The 14444-nt window shown below is 43.8% G+C and overlaps 1 protein-coding gene across 6 annotated transcripts in view; it reads left to right on the forward strand.

Moving 5' to 3' along the window:
* The window catches only part of NWD1 (NACHT and WD repeat domain containing 1), a 61817-nt gene that overhangs the window by 31985 nt on the left and 15388 nt on the right, over positions 1 to 14444 (forward strand). For all 6 annotated transcript variants that reach the window (XM_059389320.1, XM_059389321.1, XM_059389324.1 and 3 more), the window contains 3 exons: positions 2516 to 2638; positions 8650 to 8858; positions 12971 to 13243. In XM_059389320.1, the coding sequence (XP_059245303.1) occupies positions 2516 to 2638; positions 8650 to 8858; positions 12971 to 13243 (605 nt within the window). The remainder of the gene's footprint in view (positions 1 to 2515; positions 2639 to 8649; positions 8859 to 12970; positions 13244 to 14444) is intronic.

A 14444-nucleotide genomic window follows, 5' to 3' on the forward strand; every position in this document is an offset into this window, starting at 1 on the left:
CATCATCCTGCCTTCTTTCCTTCCCTCCTTCCTTCTTCTGTCTGTCCTTCTATCCATCCATCATCCATCCATCCATCCACCCATCATCCTTCCTTCTTTCCTTCCCTCCTTCCTTCTCCTGTCTGTCCTTCTATCCATCCATCCATCCATCCATCCGTCACCCATTCACTCATCCTCCCTTCTTCCCTTCCCTCCTTCCCTCCTTCTCCTGTCTGTCCTTCCGTGCTTCCATCATCCATCCACCCTTCCTTCCTTCCATCCACCCATCAGTCATCCATATTTTCATTAGTCATCTTCTTCCCATCCCTCTCTCCACACCCCATATCTTTCCCTTTCCCTCTTCTGGACATCTTCCAAGCACTCACCCCTCCACCCATCTACCCACCCAGCCATTCCTCAACTCGCCCCCCACCCATCTCTCAGTTGATTCATTGATTCATCCATCTTACTCATCGCACACCCATCCGTCCACTCCCCCAACCATCCAGCCGGCCATCTAGCTATCCGTTCATGTCCAGTCCACCGCCTCTCATCTGTCCCTTCCTCTGCCCACCCATAATCTCTTGCATCAATTATAAGGCCACCAAATACACAATTAATGTCTGGTTCAAATGTCAGTCATTGCAACTCAGACCGTTTCTGTGCCACACATAGCCTTGTAGGGAAAGCTACATTCCCAAGGCATAGTGCTTCCAAAATAGAAGCTCTAAGAGACTAAGTACGATGCGTGGAGGAATTGATTTAGGGACAGCTGCTTGAATGCTGTGTTCAGAAGGGTTCTGGGACCGAATCTAGTTTAATGGGTAAGTGTATATTTATTGGGTTACAGGTTCAAATGCTATAACAAAGGACAGGGTAACAGTGACGTAAATAAAACAGCAGTTCATTCCCCCCTCACGTAACAGTCCAGGCATAAGCAGAGGTAAAACTCCTAGTCCCCCATGTGTCAGGGACCCAGACTCTTTCAATCTTGTTTGCTGCCATGTTCAATGTGAAACTTCCATTTGTTGGTTCAGAATGGCTGTTCCCTCTCTGACCCACACCATGGCGTTCCAGCCAGTGGGCAGTGGGAAGGGGGGGTGGATGGCAGATCCCTTCCCTTTGAGGGCACAGTCTAGAAGCAGAATTTATCACCTCTGGAGTGAGTGTCTCATTGGCAAGACCTTGGCCTTCTCTGGCTGCAAGGGAGTCTGGGAATTACAGGGTCCCAGGGAATATGGATTCTGCTAATGCCTGTGGGCTGGGGGCTTGATTTCAAAAGGAAACATGACAGAATGGCTCCAGGGGACAAATCTGAGAGGGTGCAGTGACATTCGTGGTCTCTACCACGGCATAGGCATAGAAAGTCACAGTCAGGTCAAGTTTTGTTTTTTGCCATCCCTTGGTGGGGAGATGTTCTGGGTTTCAGACCCACCATGACTCTCATCCCAGCCCCAGTCGTGGTGAAGCTGAGGAAGTTTCGACCCACTCTGGGCTTCAGTTTGGCCCTTTTATAAATGAGAAGTTTGAGTTCATGTTTCCAAGGTCACACTGTAAGTGACCAGAAAAAAAAGGAAGGAAGGAAAGAGGGAATGGAGAGAGGGAGAGAGAGACAAAGAAAGAAAGATCCATCCCATGTCCTCACTCCCTGTCCCAATAAGGCAGGAACAAAATCTGGGCTTCTCAGACTTGGACGGCTCTGATTTCCACACTTCCCCCTCGCTATTTTACATCTGGGGAAACTGAGGCACAGAGCAGAGGAAAGAATTACCCGAGGGCATTCAGCAAATCTGAATCTCCAACGGTCCGGGCCAGTGTTTTCTCCCGTGTAAATCAGCGCCTCTCTCTCCTCAGCGATGTTTCAGTCAGAACCCAGCAGAGCGCCCCAGGCTGTTGTTTGCCCAAATTATTGGCAAAGATTTTTTTTCCCTTTGGAGCACCAGCCTTTATTTTTCCATACACATGGACCTCAAAGAGAAGTCAGAAGCAGGAGTCCGCGTTCTCAGCCAATATAATTCCATTTCTGAGTCTTGTCCAGCTAGGGCAGGGTTTCTCAACCAGGCACTACTGACATTTGGGAATGGGTCATCCTTTGCAGGGGGGAGGGGGGCATCCTATGCACTGCAGAGGTGGTCGGCAGCACCCCTGGCCTCCATATATAGGATGGCAGTAGCACCTGGTTCCTGGTTGTGAAAACCAAGAACGTCTCCAGACATTGCCCAGTGACCCCCAGGCTCCAGACATTTCCCAGGAGCAGAATCGCCCCTACGTGAGAACCACCGAACTTGCGAGGCACTTCTGACCTCAGTGTGGTTTGGTCCCTAAGAACAACATAAATTTTACAGCTGAGCCCTGAATCTGGCCCCCGACAATGCTGACTTCAAAATCCTGGCTCTGCCACTTTCTAGAGACGCTCTGGACAAGAAACTGAACCTGTGCCTCAGTTTCCCCATCTGTACAGCAGAGGTAACATTAGAGGACCCCGTGTCCGAACCTGGGAGCTGATGTGGTCACTGTTGTCTCTGTGTGGCTGCAGGCATCACGGCCATGGCGTGGAGTCTGGAGGAAAGGCTGCTGGTGGTTGGCACCCAGGATGGCATCGTCGCCGTCTGGGACATGGAGGAACAACAGGTCATCCACATTCTAACTGGACACACAGGTGAGGCTTGGGAAGTGGGTTTTGTCAACTTGGTCATCGAGATAAATAAGATTTAAGGGCACTTGGGTGGCTCAGTCAGTTGAGCATCTCACTTCTACTCCGGTGGTGATCTTGGGGTGCTGGGATCGAGCCCCGCCTCTAGCTCCGTGCTCAGCGGGGAGTCTGCCTCTCACTCTCCCTCTGAACTTCTCCACCCACTCCTACTCTTTCCCTCTCAGATAAATAAATAAAATAGTCTTTCAAAACAATAATATTTCAAGGCAATGTTTTAAAAAATCAAAATTAATGCAAAAACTCCACCACGATTAAATAGCAAGCTGTCTGAAAGACAACATCAGTAATGGTGCTGTGCCAAACCATATGGGAGCCAGAGGCTAAAGAGAAACTCGGGAATTTGGCACCTCCTTAAGTTTGGCACCCGAGATGAGTGCCTCACTCGCCTTACCTTAATTCTGGCCCAAGTCAGACTCAAGTATTTGGGAAGGCAAAATATAGTTACAGATTGTAGTGAGGACGACAGGGTGTCATCAGTAACAGACAGTAACCAAAGTGACCCACTTAGGACAGTTAGGTGTAAGACATTTCTTCAGTGGGAACATTTCAGCCAAGATTCCAAGGGTGCGAAGAAAGAGGTAGGCAGAGGGCAGAGGGGTAGAAAAAGGAAGAGCATCCCAAGAATGGGAAACAGCCCATGCAAAGGCCCTGACAGGGGGGAGGAAGTTGGCATGTTTCCAGAACAACAAAGAAGCCATGAGGCCAGAGCTTGAGACATTGTATCAAATGAGAGAAGCCAGTCACAAAAGCCCACATCATGTATATGATTCATTTATACAAAATGTCCAGAACAGGCAGATCTAGAGAGATGCAAAACAGATTAGCAGTTGCTAGTTGGGGAGGGAGGAATGGGAAGTGATTGCTCATGGGGATGGGGTTTCCTTTTGGGGTGATGGAAATGTTCTAGCATCAGATAGAAGTGATGGTTGCACGCCATTGTGAATTATTATGTTATTGAGTTACACACCTTCAAATGGTTTACATGATGAGGAGAGAAAGGGGAGGGAAATCCAGGTTTTGAAAATATTCTAAATTTATACTGGCGTGATGGTTGCCCAGCTGTGACCATTCAAAGACCAATGAATTGTACCATGGTCCATGGAATGGGTGAATTTTATGTTTGTGCATTATATCTCAATAAAGTATTTTTTAAAGATTTTATTTATTTATTTGAGAAAGAGAACACAACATAGGGGAGGCAGAGTCCCCACTGAGCAGGGAGCCTGATCTGGGGCTCCATCCCAGGACCCTAGGATCATGAGGTGAGCCGAAGGCAGACGCTTAACTTACTGAGCCACACGACACCCCTCAGTAAAGGTGTTAAAAAACATTACATCATTGTGAACCAAAAATGTATGCTCTTTCATAATTTTTTCCCAACATTTTGCCATAGACATTCTTTTCTTTCCATTGAATCTTTTTTAAACAACTTTATTGAGTTGTAATTGACATACCATTCCTCTCATTTTAAGCGGAGGATGCAACCTTTTTTGGTAGATTTACCGAGTTGTACAACCATCACCATAATTGTAGAACTTTCCACTACCCCAAGGAGTTCTCTTTGTACCGCCTGCCCACTCTGGAATACATCCACACTACTCCCAGCCCCGTGGCAACCACTGATGTGCATCCTGGGTCTATGAATTTGTCTTTTCTGGACTGTTTGTGCAAATGGAATTGCGTACTCTGTGACCTTTGGTCCACCGCCTGATGTGTGGAAGGCTTGGCTCTCACTGTTGCATGTGGCACTAGTCTGTCCTCTGCGTTGCCGAGTCTGTCCGTTGTATGGAAGGGACAGCAATGTGTTTATCAGGTGATTGCATCGGTTGAAGGACTTTTACATGGTTTCCAATTTGAGGCTGGGGTGAGTCACACTGCTATGATCCATCAAATGGTATATTTATCGTGTCAAAATGCAGCAAAAATAGTTCATGCTCAACAGATCATGTTCCAGAATGTATTACATGATTTTTTTGTAATTTATTTTATGCCATTTATTTATTTTTTAATTTTTGCTATTTTAATCTATTTCTAGTTATCTGCTGTTGGGGATAACACCGCGACGCATCTCTTTTTACTCTCATCAACTCTTTTTTCCTTCTGTTGACTATTTCCAGGGAGTAGGAGTCTTGAATTGGAGGATGTGAGCTTTTCTAGGGGTTTTGAGAACTGGCATCTTACTGCTTTCCAAACAGGCTGTATGTGTGTAATAGACTATCCCCCCTCCCCAACCCCAAAGCTGCCAGCATCAGATGTTCTCAATTTACTCTTTTCTTTTTTTTCTTATTTCTTTCAAGGGCTGGGAGTGAGGTGGGTCCTGATAGAGTATCCAATAAGATTCCATTCATTTTATTATCATTGGGATGGCTATTTTCATCTAGGTCTATTCAATATTTGTATCTGTGTGTGCGTGAACCGTCTGTTCAAGACAAGGATCCGTTTATGTACCCATGAACCTTGATTCATTTTTGAAAAAGTCATCAAACTTCGTAATTAGGAAAACTCAGTCATCAGTTTATTGGCAAAACAGAGAGCATTAAAGGCATATGTACTAAGGACAGTGAAAATTTCCCATCATGTGCTGGTGACCTGGAGGTCTTTCATCCTGGCTTGCAAGAGTTGATGGGGAAATTTTCAGGAACGCGGTGAGACAGTTGTCAAACACAACCATTATTTTGTAAGTGTTTTTAAAAGATTAAATTTTCTGGGGGAAAGAGAAAGGATAGGGGCAAGCCGACTCTGTGCTGAGAGCAGAGCCCAACACAGAGCTCGATCCCACGACCCTGAGATCATGACCTGAGCCAAAATCAAGAGCTGGCTTGAACAAGTAACTGAGCCACCCCTGAGCCCCAAACACAGCCATTATAAAATAGTCAATTATAGAAGCTTGCAGCTGAATCAATTCTATTTAAACAAGGTAATAAATCCTCAAAACTCAGCACTTTATTTTCTTTTTTAAAGCATTAATATTCTAACACCAGGTCCTTACGTTCTTCCCCTCTGTGATAACTTTGAGACAAATCCTCTGGTTCTCGTCCTCCATGAACTTGCTCTCTCCTGGATATTTCTCTTTTACAGCCTACCCATTTTATTTTTTTAAGATTTTATATATTTATTTGGTAGAGAATGACAGTGAGAGAGAGCATGAGAGGGGGGAGTGGGAGAGGGAGAAGCAGACTCCCCGTCAGGCACGGAGCCTGATGAGAGACTGGATTCTGGGACTCCAGGATCATGACCTGAGCCGAAGTTGCTTAACCAACTGAGCCACCCAGGCACCCCAAACTCAGCACTTTCTAAGTATTGTACCACACATTCTTACATACGCTCTTGGCTACTGTACCCTTACAGTGGAAATGGGGTGCTTGCTACTGGTTTCTCTTTACAACCCTACATTCAATGATGTCATGTTAGTGTCTTGAAATCAATCGAGGATGGGAATATTTACACCAAGGAAATTGGCAAATGTCACAAATCAGGGCTTTTCCCAACCTCCTTGGAGAGCCCGTTGTGAGGCATTTACCAGCATATTGTTGTTCTAGTCGCTTCCCCCGGGGGTGTTTGGATATATATAAATATATGTGGTTTTCTATAAAGTCATGTAAGCTTTTGCTAGTATCACCTTTTTTTGTTTTAGTTGACATTACATATTTTCCTCTTTCCACATTATGTATATATCTCTAATTCATTTTAACTGTGGCATCGTGTTCCTTGTATGGGAATTTTAAAAAAGATTTTATTTATTTATTTGAAAGAGAGAGAGCACAAGCAGAAGGAAGAGCTGGCAGAGGGAGAAGCAGGCTCCCTGCTGAGCAGGGAGCCAGAAGTGGGACTCAATCCCAGGACCCTGGGATCATGACCTGAGCCAAAGGCAGGCGCTTAACCAACGGAGCCACCCAGGCATTCCTGTATGGGGATATTTTGTAATGTATTACTATTTATACACATTTTGGATTGAAAAATATCCAAATCACAACAAATAAAAATTACCTGCTCTCCTGTCATTTGAATCATAAAGAAATAAAACTCCCTTTGACCTCTCCCATCCATCAGACTCCATGGAAGTGATCAGTCCTCACAGTTTGTGATATGCCATAAGCAATTTTTTTTTTCTAGGCTTATGCAGACATAGCTCTGGATAAACTCATATTTTTGTCAAAAGCAGATGGTGCTATTTTATACACTGGGCTGTAACTCACTTTTGTCACAATATATTGTAATGTTACTTTGTAGTGGTTGAGAGCTTGGTTCTGGGCTGGGATCCTGGCTTCACTACTTATTAATCATGTAGTTCTGGTTAAGTTGCATACTCAGCTGCTGTGCCTCTGTTTCCATATCTATACAACGGGATAATAATAGTACCTCATTACATGTTTATGATATTAAAGGAGTTTAACGCATGTAAAGTACTAACAGCTACACTTGGCACATAGAAAGCCCCCCAGTAAGTATTGGCTATTGTAATAATTTATTATGGTTAGGTATATATATAAATCTATCTTATTATTTTTAATGGCTGCATAACATTCTTTATAAGGATACACCATATTATTTAAGCTTTTATTTATTTATTTGACAGGCTGAGATCACAAGTAGGCAGAGAGGCAGGCAGAGAGAGAGAGAGAGAGAGGTGGAAGCAGGCTTCCTGCCGAGCAGAGAGCAAGACTCGGGGCTTAATCCCAGGACCCTGGGATCATGACCTGAGCCGAAGGCAGAGGCTTTAACCACTGAGCCACCCAGGTGCCCCTACACCATATTATTTAACAACCCCTTTTTCATAAATAGGTTGTTTGCAGTTTTATTTTTATAAGACAACCCTGCAACCAATATCCTGTATCTTTACACACCTGTGCCATTATCTCTGCAAGACGCATGTCTAGAAGTGGAATTTCTAAGTCAAATTGTATGCACATTTTTCCTTGTCCCCTCTTTTTCTGAGCATTTTATTTTGAAATAATTCTAGACTCACAAGAAGTTGCTAACGTAGTGCAGAGAAGTCCTTCTTCTCTATACTATACTTCTGTACAGGTAGAAGTCCCTACCATGTATCCACTTTCCCAGAATGGCAACATCTTACATAACTATAGTATATTAACAAAACCAAGGGACTACACATTTTAACTTTCAGTGTTACCAAATTACCCTTTACAAATTTACATCAATTTATACATCCATCAGGGCGGTATGAATATCTTTGTCAGTAGTCTAGTAATCAATCTGTAAAATTTTTGCCAGGAGCGCCTGGGTGGCTCAGTACATTAAATGTCTGACTCCTGACTTCACCTCAGGTACCATGATCTCAGGGTCATGGGATTGAGATCTGCATAGGGCTCCATGCTGAGTGTGGAGCCTGCCTGAGACTCTCTCCCTCTCTCTCTGCCCCTACCCCAGCTCATGCACGTGCACAGCATTATACTCTTTGTCCAATTTCTGAGTGGGTTGTTTGTATTTTCCCTGCTTATCTGTAAGAACTTTTTGCTTATTAAGGAGAGTCTCCGTCATCTGTTATACATTATAAATATTTTCTCTTGATCTGTCATATGACTTTCAACTATATTTCATCCTCCTAAAATTTTGCATTTTTATGTAATGCAATTGATTGATCTTTCCTCTTTATGTCTTCCAAATTTCGTGTTTTGCTTGGAAAATATCTCTCCATGATTGTAAAATCTTCTCCATAACCTTACCTTGTTTTTACATGTTTGTTGATTTTAAACACTCCCAGGATGACGCTGAGCTTTTTAAAATTGCCACGATCTCTGTTTATTACATAGTCACATCAGGGCAATTGATTTAATCTCAACCACTTGCACTCTTCATTGAGTTTTGCTGCATTCCCTTATTTGTAATTTGGTTATGTTCGAATCCATCATCTTTTCCAAACCAACAGGCATTTGGGGAGTTGGAAAGTCAAAATGTTTTCAACTAACATATTCTCCCGACCCCCCGGTCTACTGCAGGAGAGGTGAAGAATGTGAAAGTGTTTGCCAAGGGGACGCTTGCCCTCTCTGCCTCAAAGGACCACACGCTGCGTCTGTGGGACTTACTCTCTGGGCAGGAGAAATTCACCATTTGGGACAGAGGCTCAAGAGATCCCACTGAACCTGAGATCTGGAGTCTTCACGTGGAGGAAGCAAAGAAGGTTGTATATTTGGCATCTGGCTCAAAGGTAACAAACACCTGTCCTGTTTCCAAGACAGCATTTGCTGTTTCTAGGAGGTGGGGTCCCTGAGAGGGGGGTGGGCATAAACAGGGGTGCACAACCACTGGATGGGATGCTATAAGGGGTTTCAAACTACACAGTTGGATTAGATGATTCTGATAGTTCTTTCTGACCTTAAGAGTTGAGACCTTTCATCTTTTTTTTTTTTTTAAAGATGTATTTATTGGGGCACCTGAGTGGCTCAGTTGGTTAAGCCTCTGCCTCTTGATTTCTGCTCAGGTCATGATGTCCAAGTCATGAGATCAAGCCCCACATTGGGTTCCAGACTTAGCAGAGCCTCTGTTCCCTCTCCCCATGCTCTTTCATTCTTTCTCCATAAAATAATAAATAAATAAAAACTTATTTATTTATTGGTGGGGAGGGCAGAGGAGAGAATCTTCAACCAGACCCCCCCACACACACTCACCAGGGAGCCTGATGCAGGGCTCACTCTCTTGACCCATGAGATTGTGACCTGAGAAGAAACCAAGAGTAGAAGGCTTAACTGACTGAGCCACCCAGGCACCCCTAATCTTTTTTAATTTGGTCATTTTAGTGCTATAAATTGTCCTCTGAGTACAGCCTTACTTGCATCCCACAAAACTTGCTATGTCATATTATCATTTACCGTCAGTAAATGATACCATCAGGGGGCATCTGGGTGGCTCAGTGGGTTAAGCCTCTGCTTTCAGCTCAGGTCATGATCTCATGTCCAGGTCATGTCCTAAGATCGGGCCCCCGCATCAGGCTCTCTGCTCAGCAGGGAGCCTGCTTCTCCCTCCCCCTCTGCCTGCCTCTCTGCCTACTTGTGATATTTCCCTCTCTCTCTGTAAAAATACATAAATAAAAAATCTTTTTAAAAAATACTTTCAGATTTCCCTTTTGGTTTGCTCTTTGGTCGACAGGCTATTTAGAAGTGTGCTGTTCGTTCCCAGATATTTGAAAGGTTCCCAGGTAGCTTACCTTTTTCTTTCCTAATTACTTTCATTTGTATGATGAATCTTTTCAGATGTATCGAAACTCATTTTAGGGTCTCTCTTGGTAAATATTCCACATACACCTGAAAACAATCTGTATTCTGCTGTGTTATTCCCTTATGTCAATTATAAACCTACGATCTGATTGTATGATGAATAGAGACACAGTAGAACAGTGGGTGAAAGCTTAGGAACTAAAGGCATGGGAAAAAAATCTGTACCTAACTCCCAGATGACTTCTTTGCAAGCTGAGTGATCTTGATCATATCACTGTACCTCTCTGCCTCCATTCTTCCTCTACCTGATGAGATAATGACTAAAACACCTGGCAGAGTGCTTGGTGCATAGTAAGCACCAAATACTTAATAGCTATTAATTATTATATTTTATTAGTAACTGGCAGTTGTTTACACAAGTAATATTGGTAGCTTATAAACTGTGCTGTCCAATATGGGGGGTCACCACCAAACTTCAATTATGAAGTTTGAAACTGAGCACTTGAAATGTGCCTATTCTGCACTGAAATGTGCCATAAGTAGGAAACACACACTGGCTTTCAAAGCCTTAGTACTGTGGAAATAAGGTAAAAGATTTGAATAGTAATTTGATATTAATTACACGTTGCAGTAGTAACATTTGGACATAGGGTTAAACCAAACACATTATTTAAATCAATTTCACTTGTTTCCTCTTACTTTTTTTTTTAAGGGACTAATACAAAATTTGAAGACACACAGCATGCATTCATTATACTATTATTGACAGGGCAGGCTTAAATATTAGGGAAGTGTTGACTGATTTCCAAACTGCATACATTTGGAAAACACAGTTAAAAAAAAAAAAAGGGAAATAATAGGGGGGCCTGTGTGGCTCAGTTGGTTAAGTGTCCGACTCTTGGTTTTGGCTCAAGTCATGATCACAGGGTCGTGAGATAGAGGCCGGCAGTGCTGGGCTCCACATTCAGCGAAGAGTCTGCTTGGATTGTCTTCCTCTGCCTTTCCCTGCACTCAGACATTGTCTCTTGCTCTCCCTCTCTCAAAAATAAATCTTAAAAAAAGAAAGGAAGGAAGGAAGAAAGAAGGAAAGAAGAAAAAGAAGACAGGAAGGAAGGAAGAGAGGAAGAAAGAAATAAATAGGAGCGCCTGGGTGGCTCAGTCAGTTAAGCTTCTGCCTTCAGCTCAGGTCATGATCCCAGGGTCCTGGGATCGAGCCCCACATGGGGCTCCTTGCTCAGCGGGGAGCCCCCTTCTCCCTCTGCCTGCCACTCCCCCTGCTTGTGCTTGTTCTTTCTGTCAAATAAATAAGTGAAATCTTTTTTAAAAAAAAAAAAAAAGCTTTAAAAAAAGAAATAAGAGGGACGCCTGGGTGGCTCAGTTGGTTAAGCAGCTGCCTTCGGCTCAGGTCATGATCCCAGCGTCCTGGGATCGAGTCCCACATCGGGCTACTTGCTCCGCAGGGAGCCTGCTTCTCCCTCTGACTCTGCCTTCCACTCTGTCTGCCTGTGCTCGCTCTCACTCTCTCTCTCTTACAAATAAATAAATAAAATCTTAAAAAAAAAAAAAAAAGAAATAAGAAATAATAATAATTAATCCCAAAGACAACCACAGTTGTGACATTTACATGAGTTTGTGTTCTGCGGTGTGTGGATGTGTATGTACAAATACTCATGTGTGTAAGCATAACACAAAATGGGGATCAAACCATATAGAAAGCTAGCGATGCTGCTTCATAAGTCGATTTTTCTTTGCCCATAACCTCAAACATTCTTCAGAAACCGCAGGCTTAGTGATTTTGTGGGATGTCCTTAACTTGACTCCTCTATAGTTTATTAAATTGATCCCTTCCTGCTGGACATATAGGTTATTTCTAGTTCTTTGTACTTTCAAATAACTGAGACAACTTTCCTTATAAATAGATCTTTGAATCTCCCCTTCTTTCTTTCTTTTTAAGATTTTATTTATTATTTGAGAAAGAGCAAGAGAGAGCGAGTGCTCGCACAAGCACTTGTGTTGGGTGAAGGGGTAGAGGGGGAAGCAGGCTCCCTGCTGAGCCGGGAGCCCAATTCGGGGCTCGATCCCAGGACCCCAAGATCATGACCTGAGCTGAAGGCACCCAGGCATCCTGGTTACTATTGATGTGAAAAGGTACTTTTTTTGGGTGAGGTTAAATATGAAACCTGCCGTCATCAAGAATTACTTGTAGTGGGACACCTGGGTGGCTCAGTGGTTGGGCCTCTGCCTTCGGCTCGGGTCATGATCTCAAGGTCCTGGAATCGAGCCCCACATTGGGCTCTCTGCTCAGCGGGGAGCCTGCTTCTCCGCCCCCCCCCCCCCCTCCCTCCCTTCCCTCAATTTATAACCTCTAAAAAAAAAAAAATAAAATAAAATCTTAAAAAAAAAATAAATAAATAAATAAAAAATAAAAATAAAAAATTACTTGTAGTGAACAGATATGAGAATGCATATGGTATGGTTGACATTTTCCGCCCTTTTTTTTTTTTAAAGATTTTGTTTATTTATTTGACAGTGAGAGAGAGACAACGAGAGAGGGAACACAAGCAGGGGGATTGGGAGAGGAAGAAGCAGTCTTCCCGCTGAGAAGGGAGCCTGATGTGGAGCTTGAACCCAGGACCCTGGGATCATGACCTGAGCCGAAGGCAGACACTTAATGATTGAACCACCCAGGGGCCCCTTTTTTCCCATTTTTAAGACTGTTATTTTGGAGAAATTTTAGGTTCACAAAAATGTAATAAAGCTATTATGGAGAGTTCCCATATGCCATTCTATCCAGTCTTCTGTCATGTCAACGTCTTACATAACCAGGGAATATCCGTTACAGCTAAGACATTAATATTGCTAAAGTTCTCTCAACCTCACTCAGACTTTACTCAGATTTCCTCAGTTTTTCTGCAAATGACCTTTTGCTACTCTAGGATCTAATTCAGGACACCTCCTCTCCCCCTCTGCCTTTTTTTTTTGTAACTAAGAGTGTTGAAAATAAATGCATGTACTATGAAAAAGCACACGTTTTGCATCTGACTCCGGAAAACTTGCAACCCAGGTCTCACGCTGAGATTTCTATTCCTTCCCACGATTCCTTCAGATCAGTGCTTGGAATCTAGAAACGGCAGAGCTGGTTTTCCGTATCCTGGGACACGTCTCTGACCGCTGGATGTGCACCAGGGCACTTGCTTCCCGGGCCATGCTGCTGACTGTGTCTGAGGCTGGTGTGGTCAGTCTGTGGAGCTCAGCCACAGGAACGCTTCAGGGGAGGCAACATTTATCCAGCGTCAAAGAAGAAACACCAACCTGTGGGGTCTCGGTCCAGAAGCAAGGCAAGATGGTGACCGGGTTTAGCAAGGGCTCCATCTCTTTGGTAAGTCCCTCTCCTGAACGTGATGCCCGCATGGCTCAGCTCCAAAATGCTCAGATGTCCTAGAAATTGGGAGAAACCACTTCACCTTTGATCTTTCCCTAAATGACATTTGGTTTCCTAATTGAGGGATTTGCAACTCAGCGCGGTTCAGGAAACATGCCTTGGTGTTTCCTGGGGACAGGCCACTGTGGGTCGTTGCTGGCACTCAGTCCTGCCAAAAATGTCTCTAGACATTGCCAGCTGTCCTTAGCTGGCGGGGATGGCACAAAATGGCCCTCCCCACCCCTTGAGAACTACTGCCCTAGACATATAAAGTAGAAAAAAAGCAAACTTGCAGAACAGTGTCTCTGCTGGATGGTGCAAAAAAAGATGGTGGGGAGAGAGAGCACACAAGCAGGGGGAGTGGGAGAGGGAGAAGCAGACTCCCCACTGAGCAGAGAACTCGATGAGAGGCTCGATCCTAGAACCCTGAGATCATGACCTGAGCCAAATCCAAACGCTTAGCCACCCAGGTGCCCCAAAACACATGTTTTTGTTTTTGTTTTTTAAAAAGTCAGCAGTAACATCCATGAGGAAATTCACTTGCTCCTACCCCTGCTAAATAAAGGTGAACAAATATATATATATATATATATATATATATATATATATATATATATAATATTTATAAATATATATTTTATATATTATATGTATTTAAAATATATATATATTTTAAAATATTGGCTTGGATTGGTGCAAACAACTCACTTTTCTTGCCCCTCCCCCACCATGTGTCCCATCTGTGCCCTTCACTGAGATAATGAGCATAAAGTTTTTGGCTCGCAGGCTGGTAGCTGTCTGATGCTCAGAAATCAGTAGCTGACCTGGGGCTGCAGGACTGAGGAATGACCCATCCTCTTAGGTCCAAACTAAATGAGTTCCGCCACTCGGGAATGGGGAGAAACTGGTGTTTCGATCTTACCTGAGATCTCCAGAGCTCCCCCAGGGGCAGAAAACAGGTGTTGGGATGTTCTCCAGGTCCCTGAGTTGATTACAAAAGCAGCATCAACAAAAACACTACTAGCTGCCACGGTTTGAGGGCTGACTGTGAGCAGGGTAAGGGGGAGCCCCCCCCATGATGGCCCCATACTGTAGTCCTGCATCATGGCCCATTTAACAGATAAAGAAACTAAGGCACCCAAGGGCTGAGACATTTGCT

This window comes from Mustela nigripes, chromosome 2 (assembly GCF_022355385.1).
Source record: "Mustela nigripes isolate SB6536 chromosome 2, MUSNIG.SB6536, whole genome shotgun sequence".
NCBI classification, from domain to species: Eukaryota; Metazoa; Chordata; class Mammalia; order Carnivora; family Mustelidae; genus Mustela; species Mustela nigripes.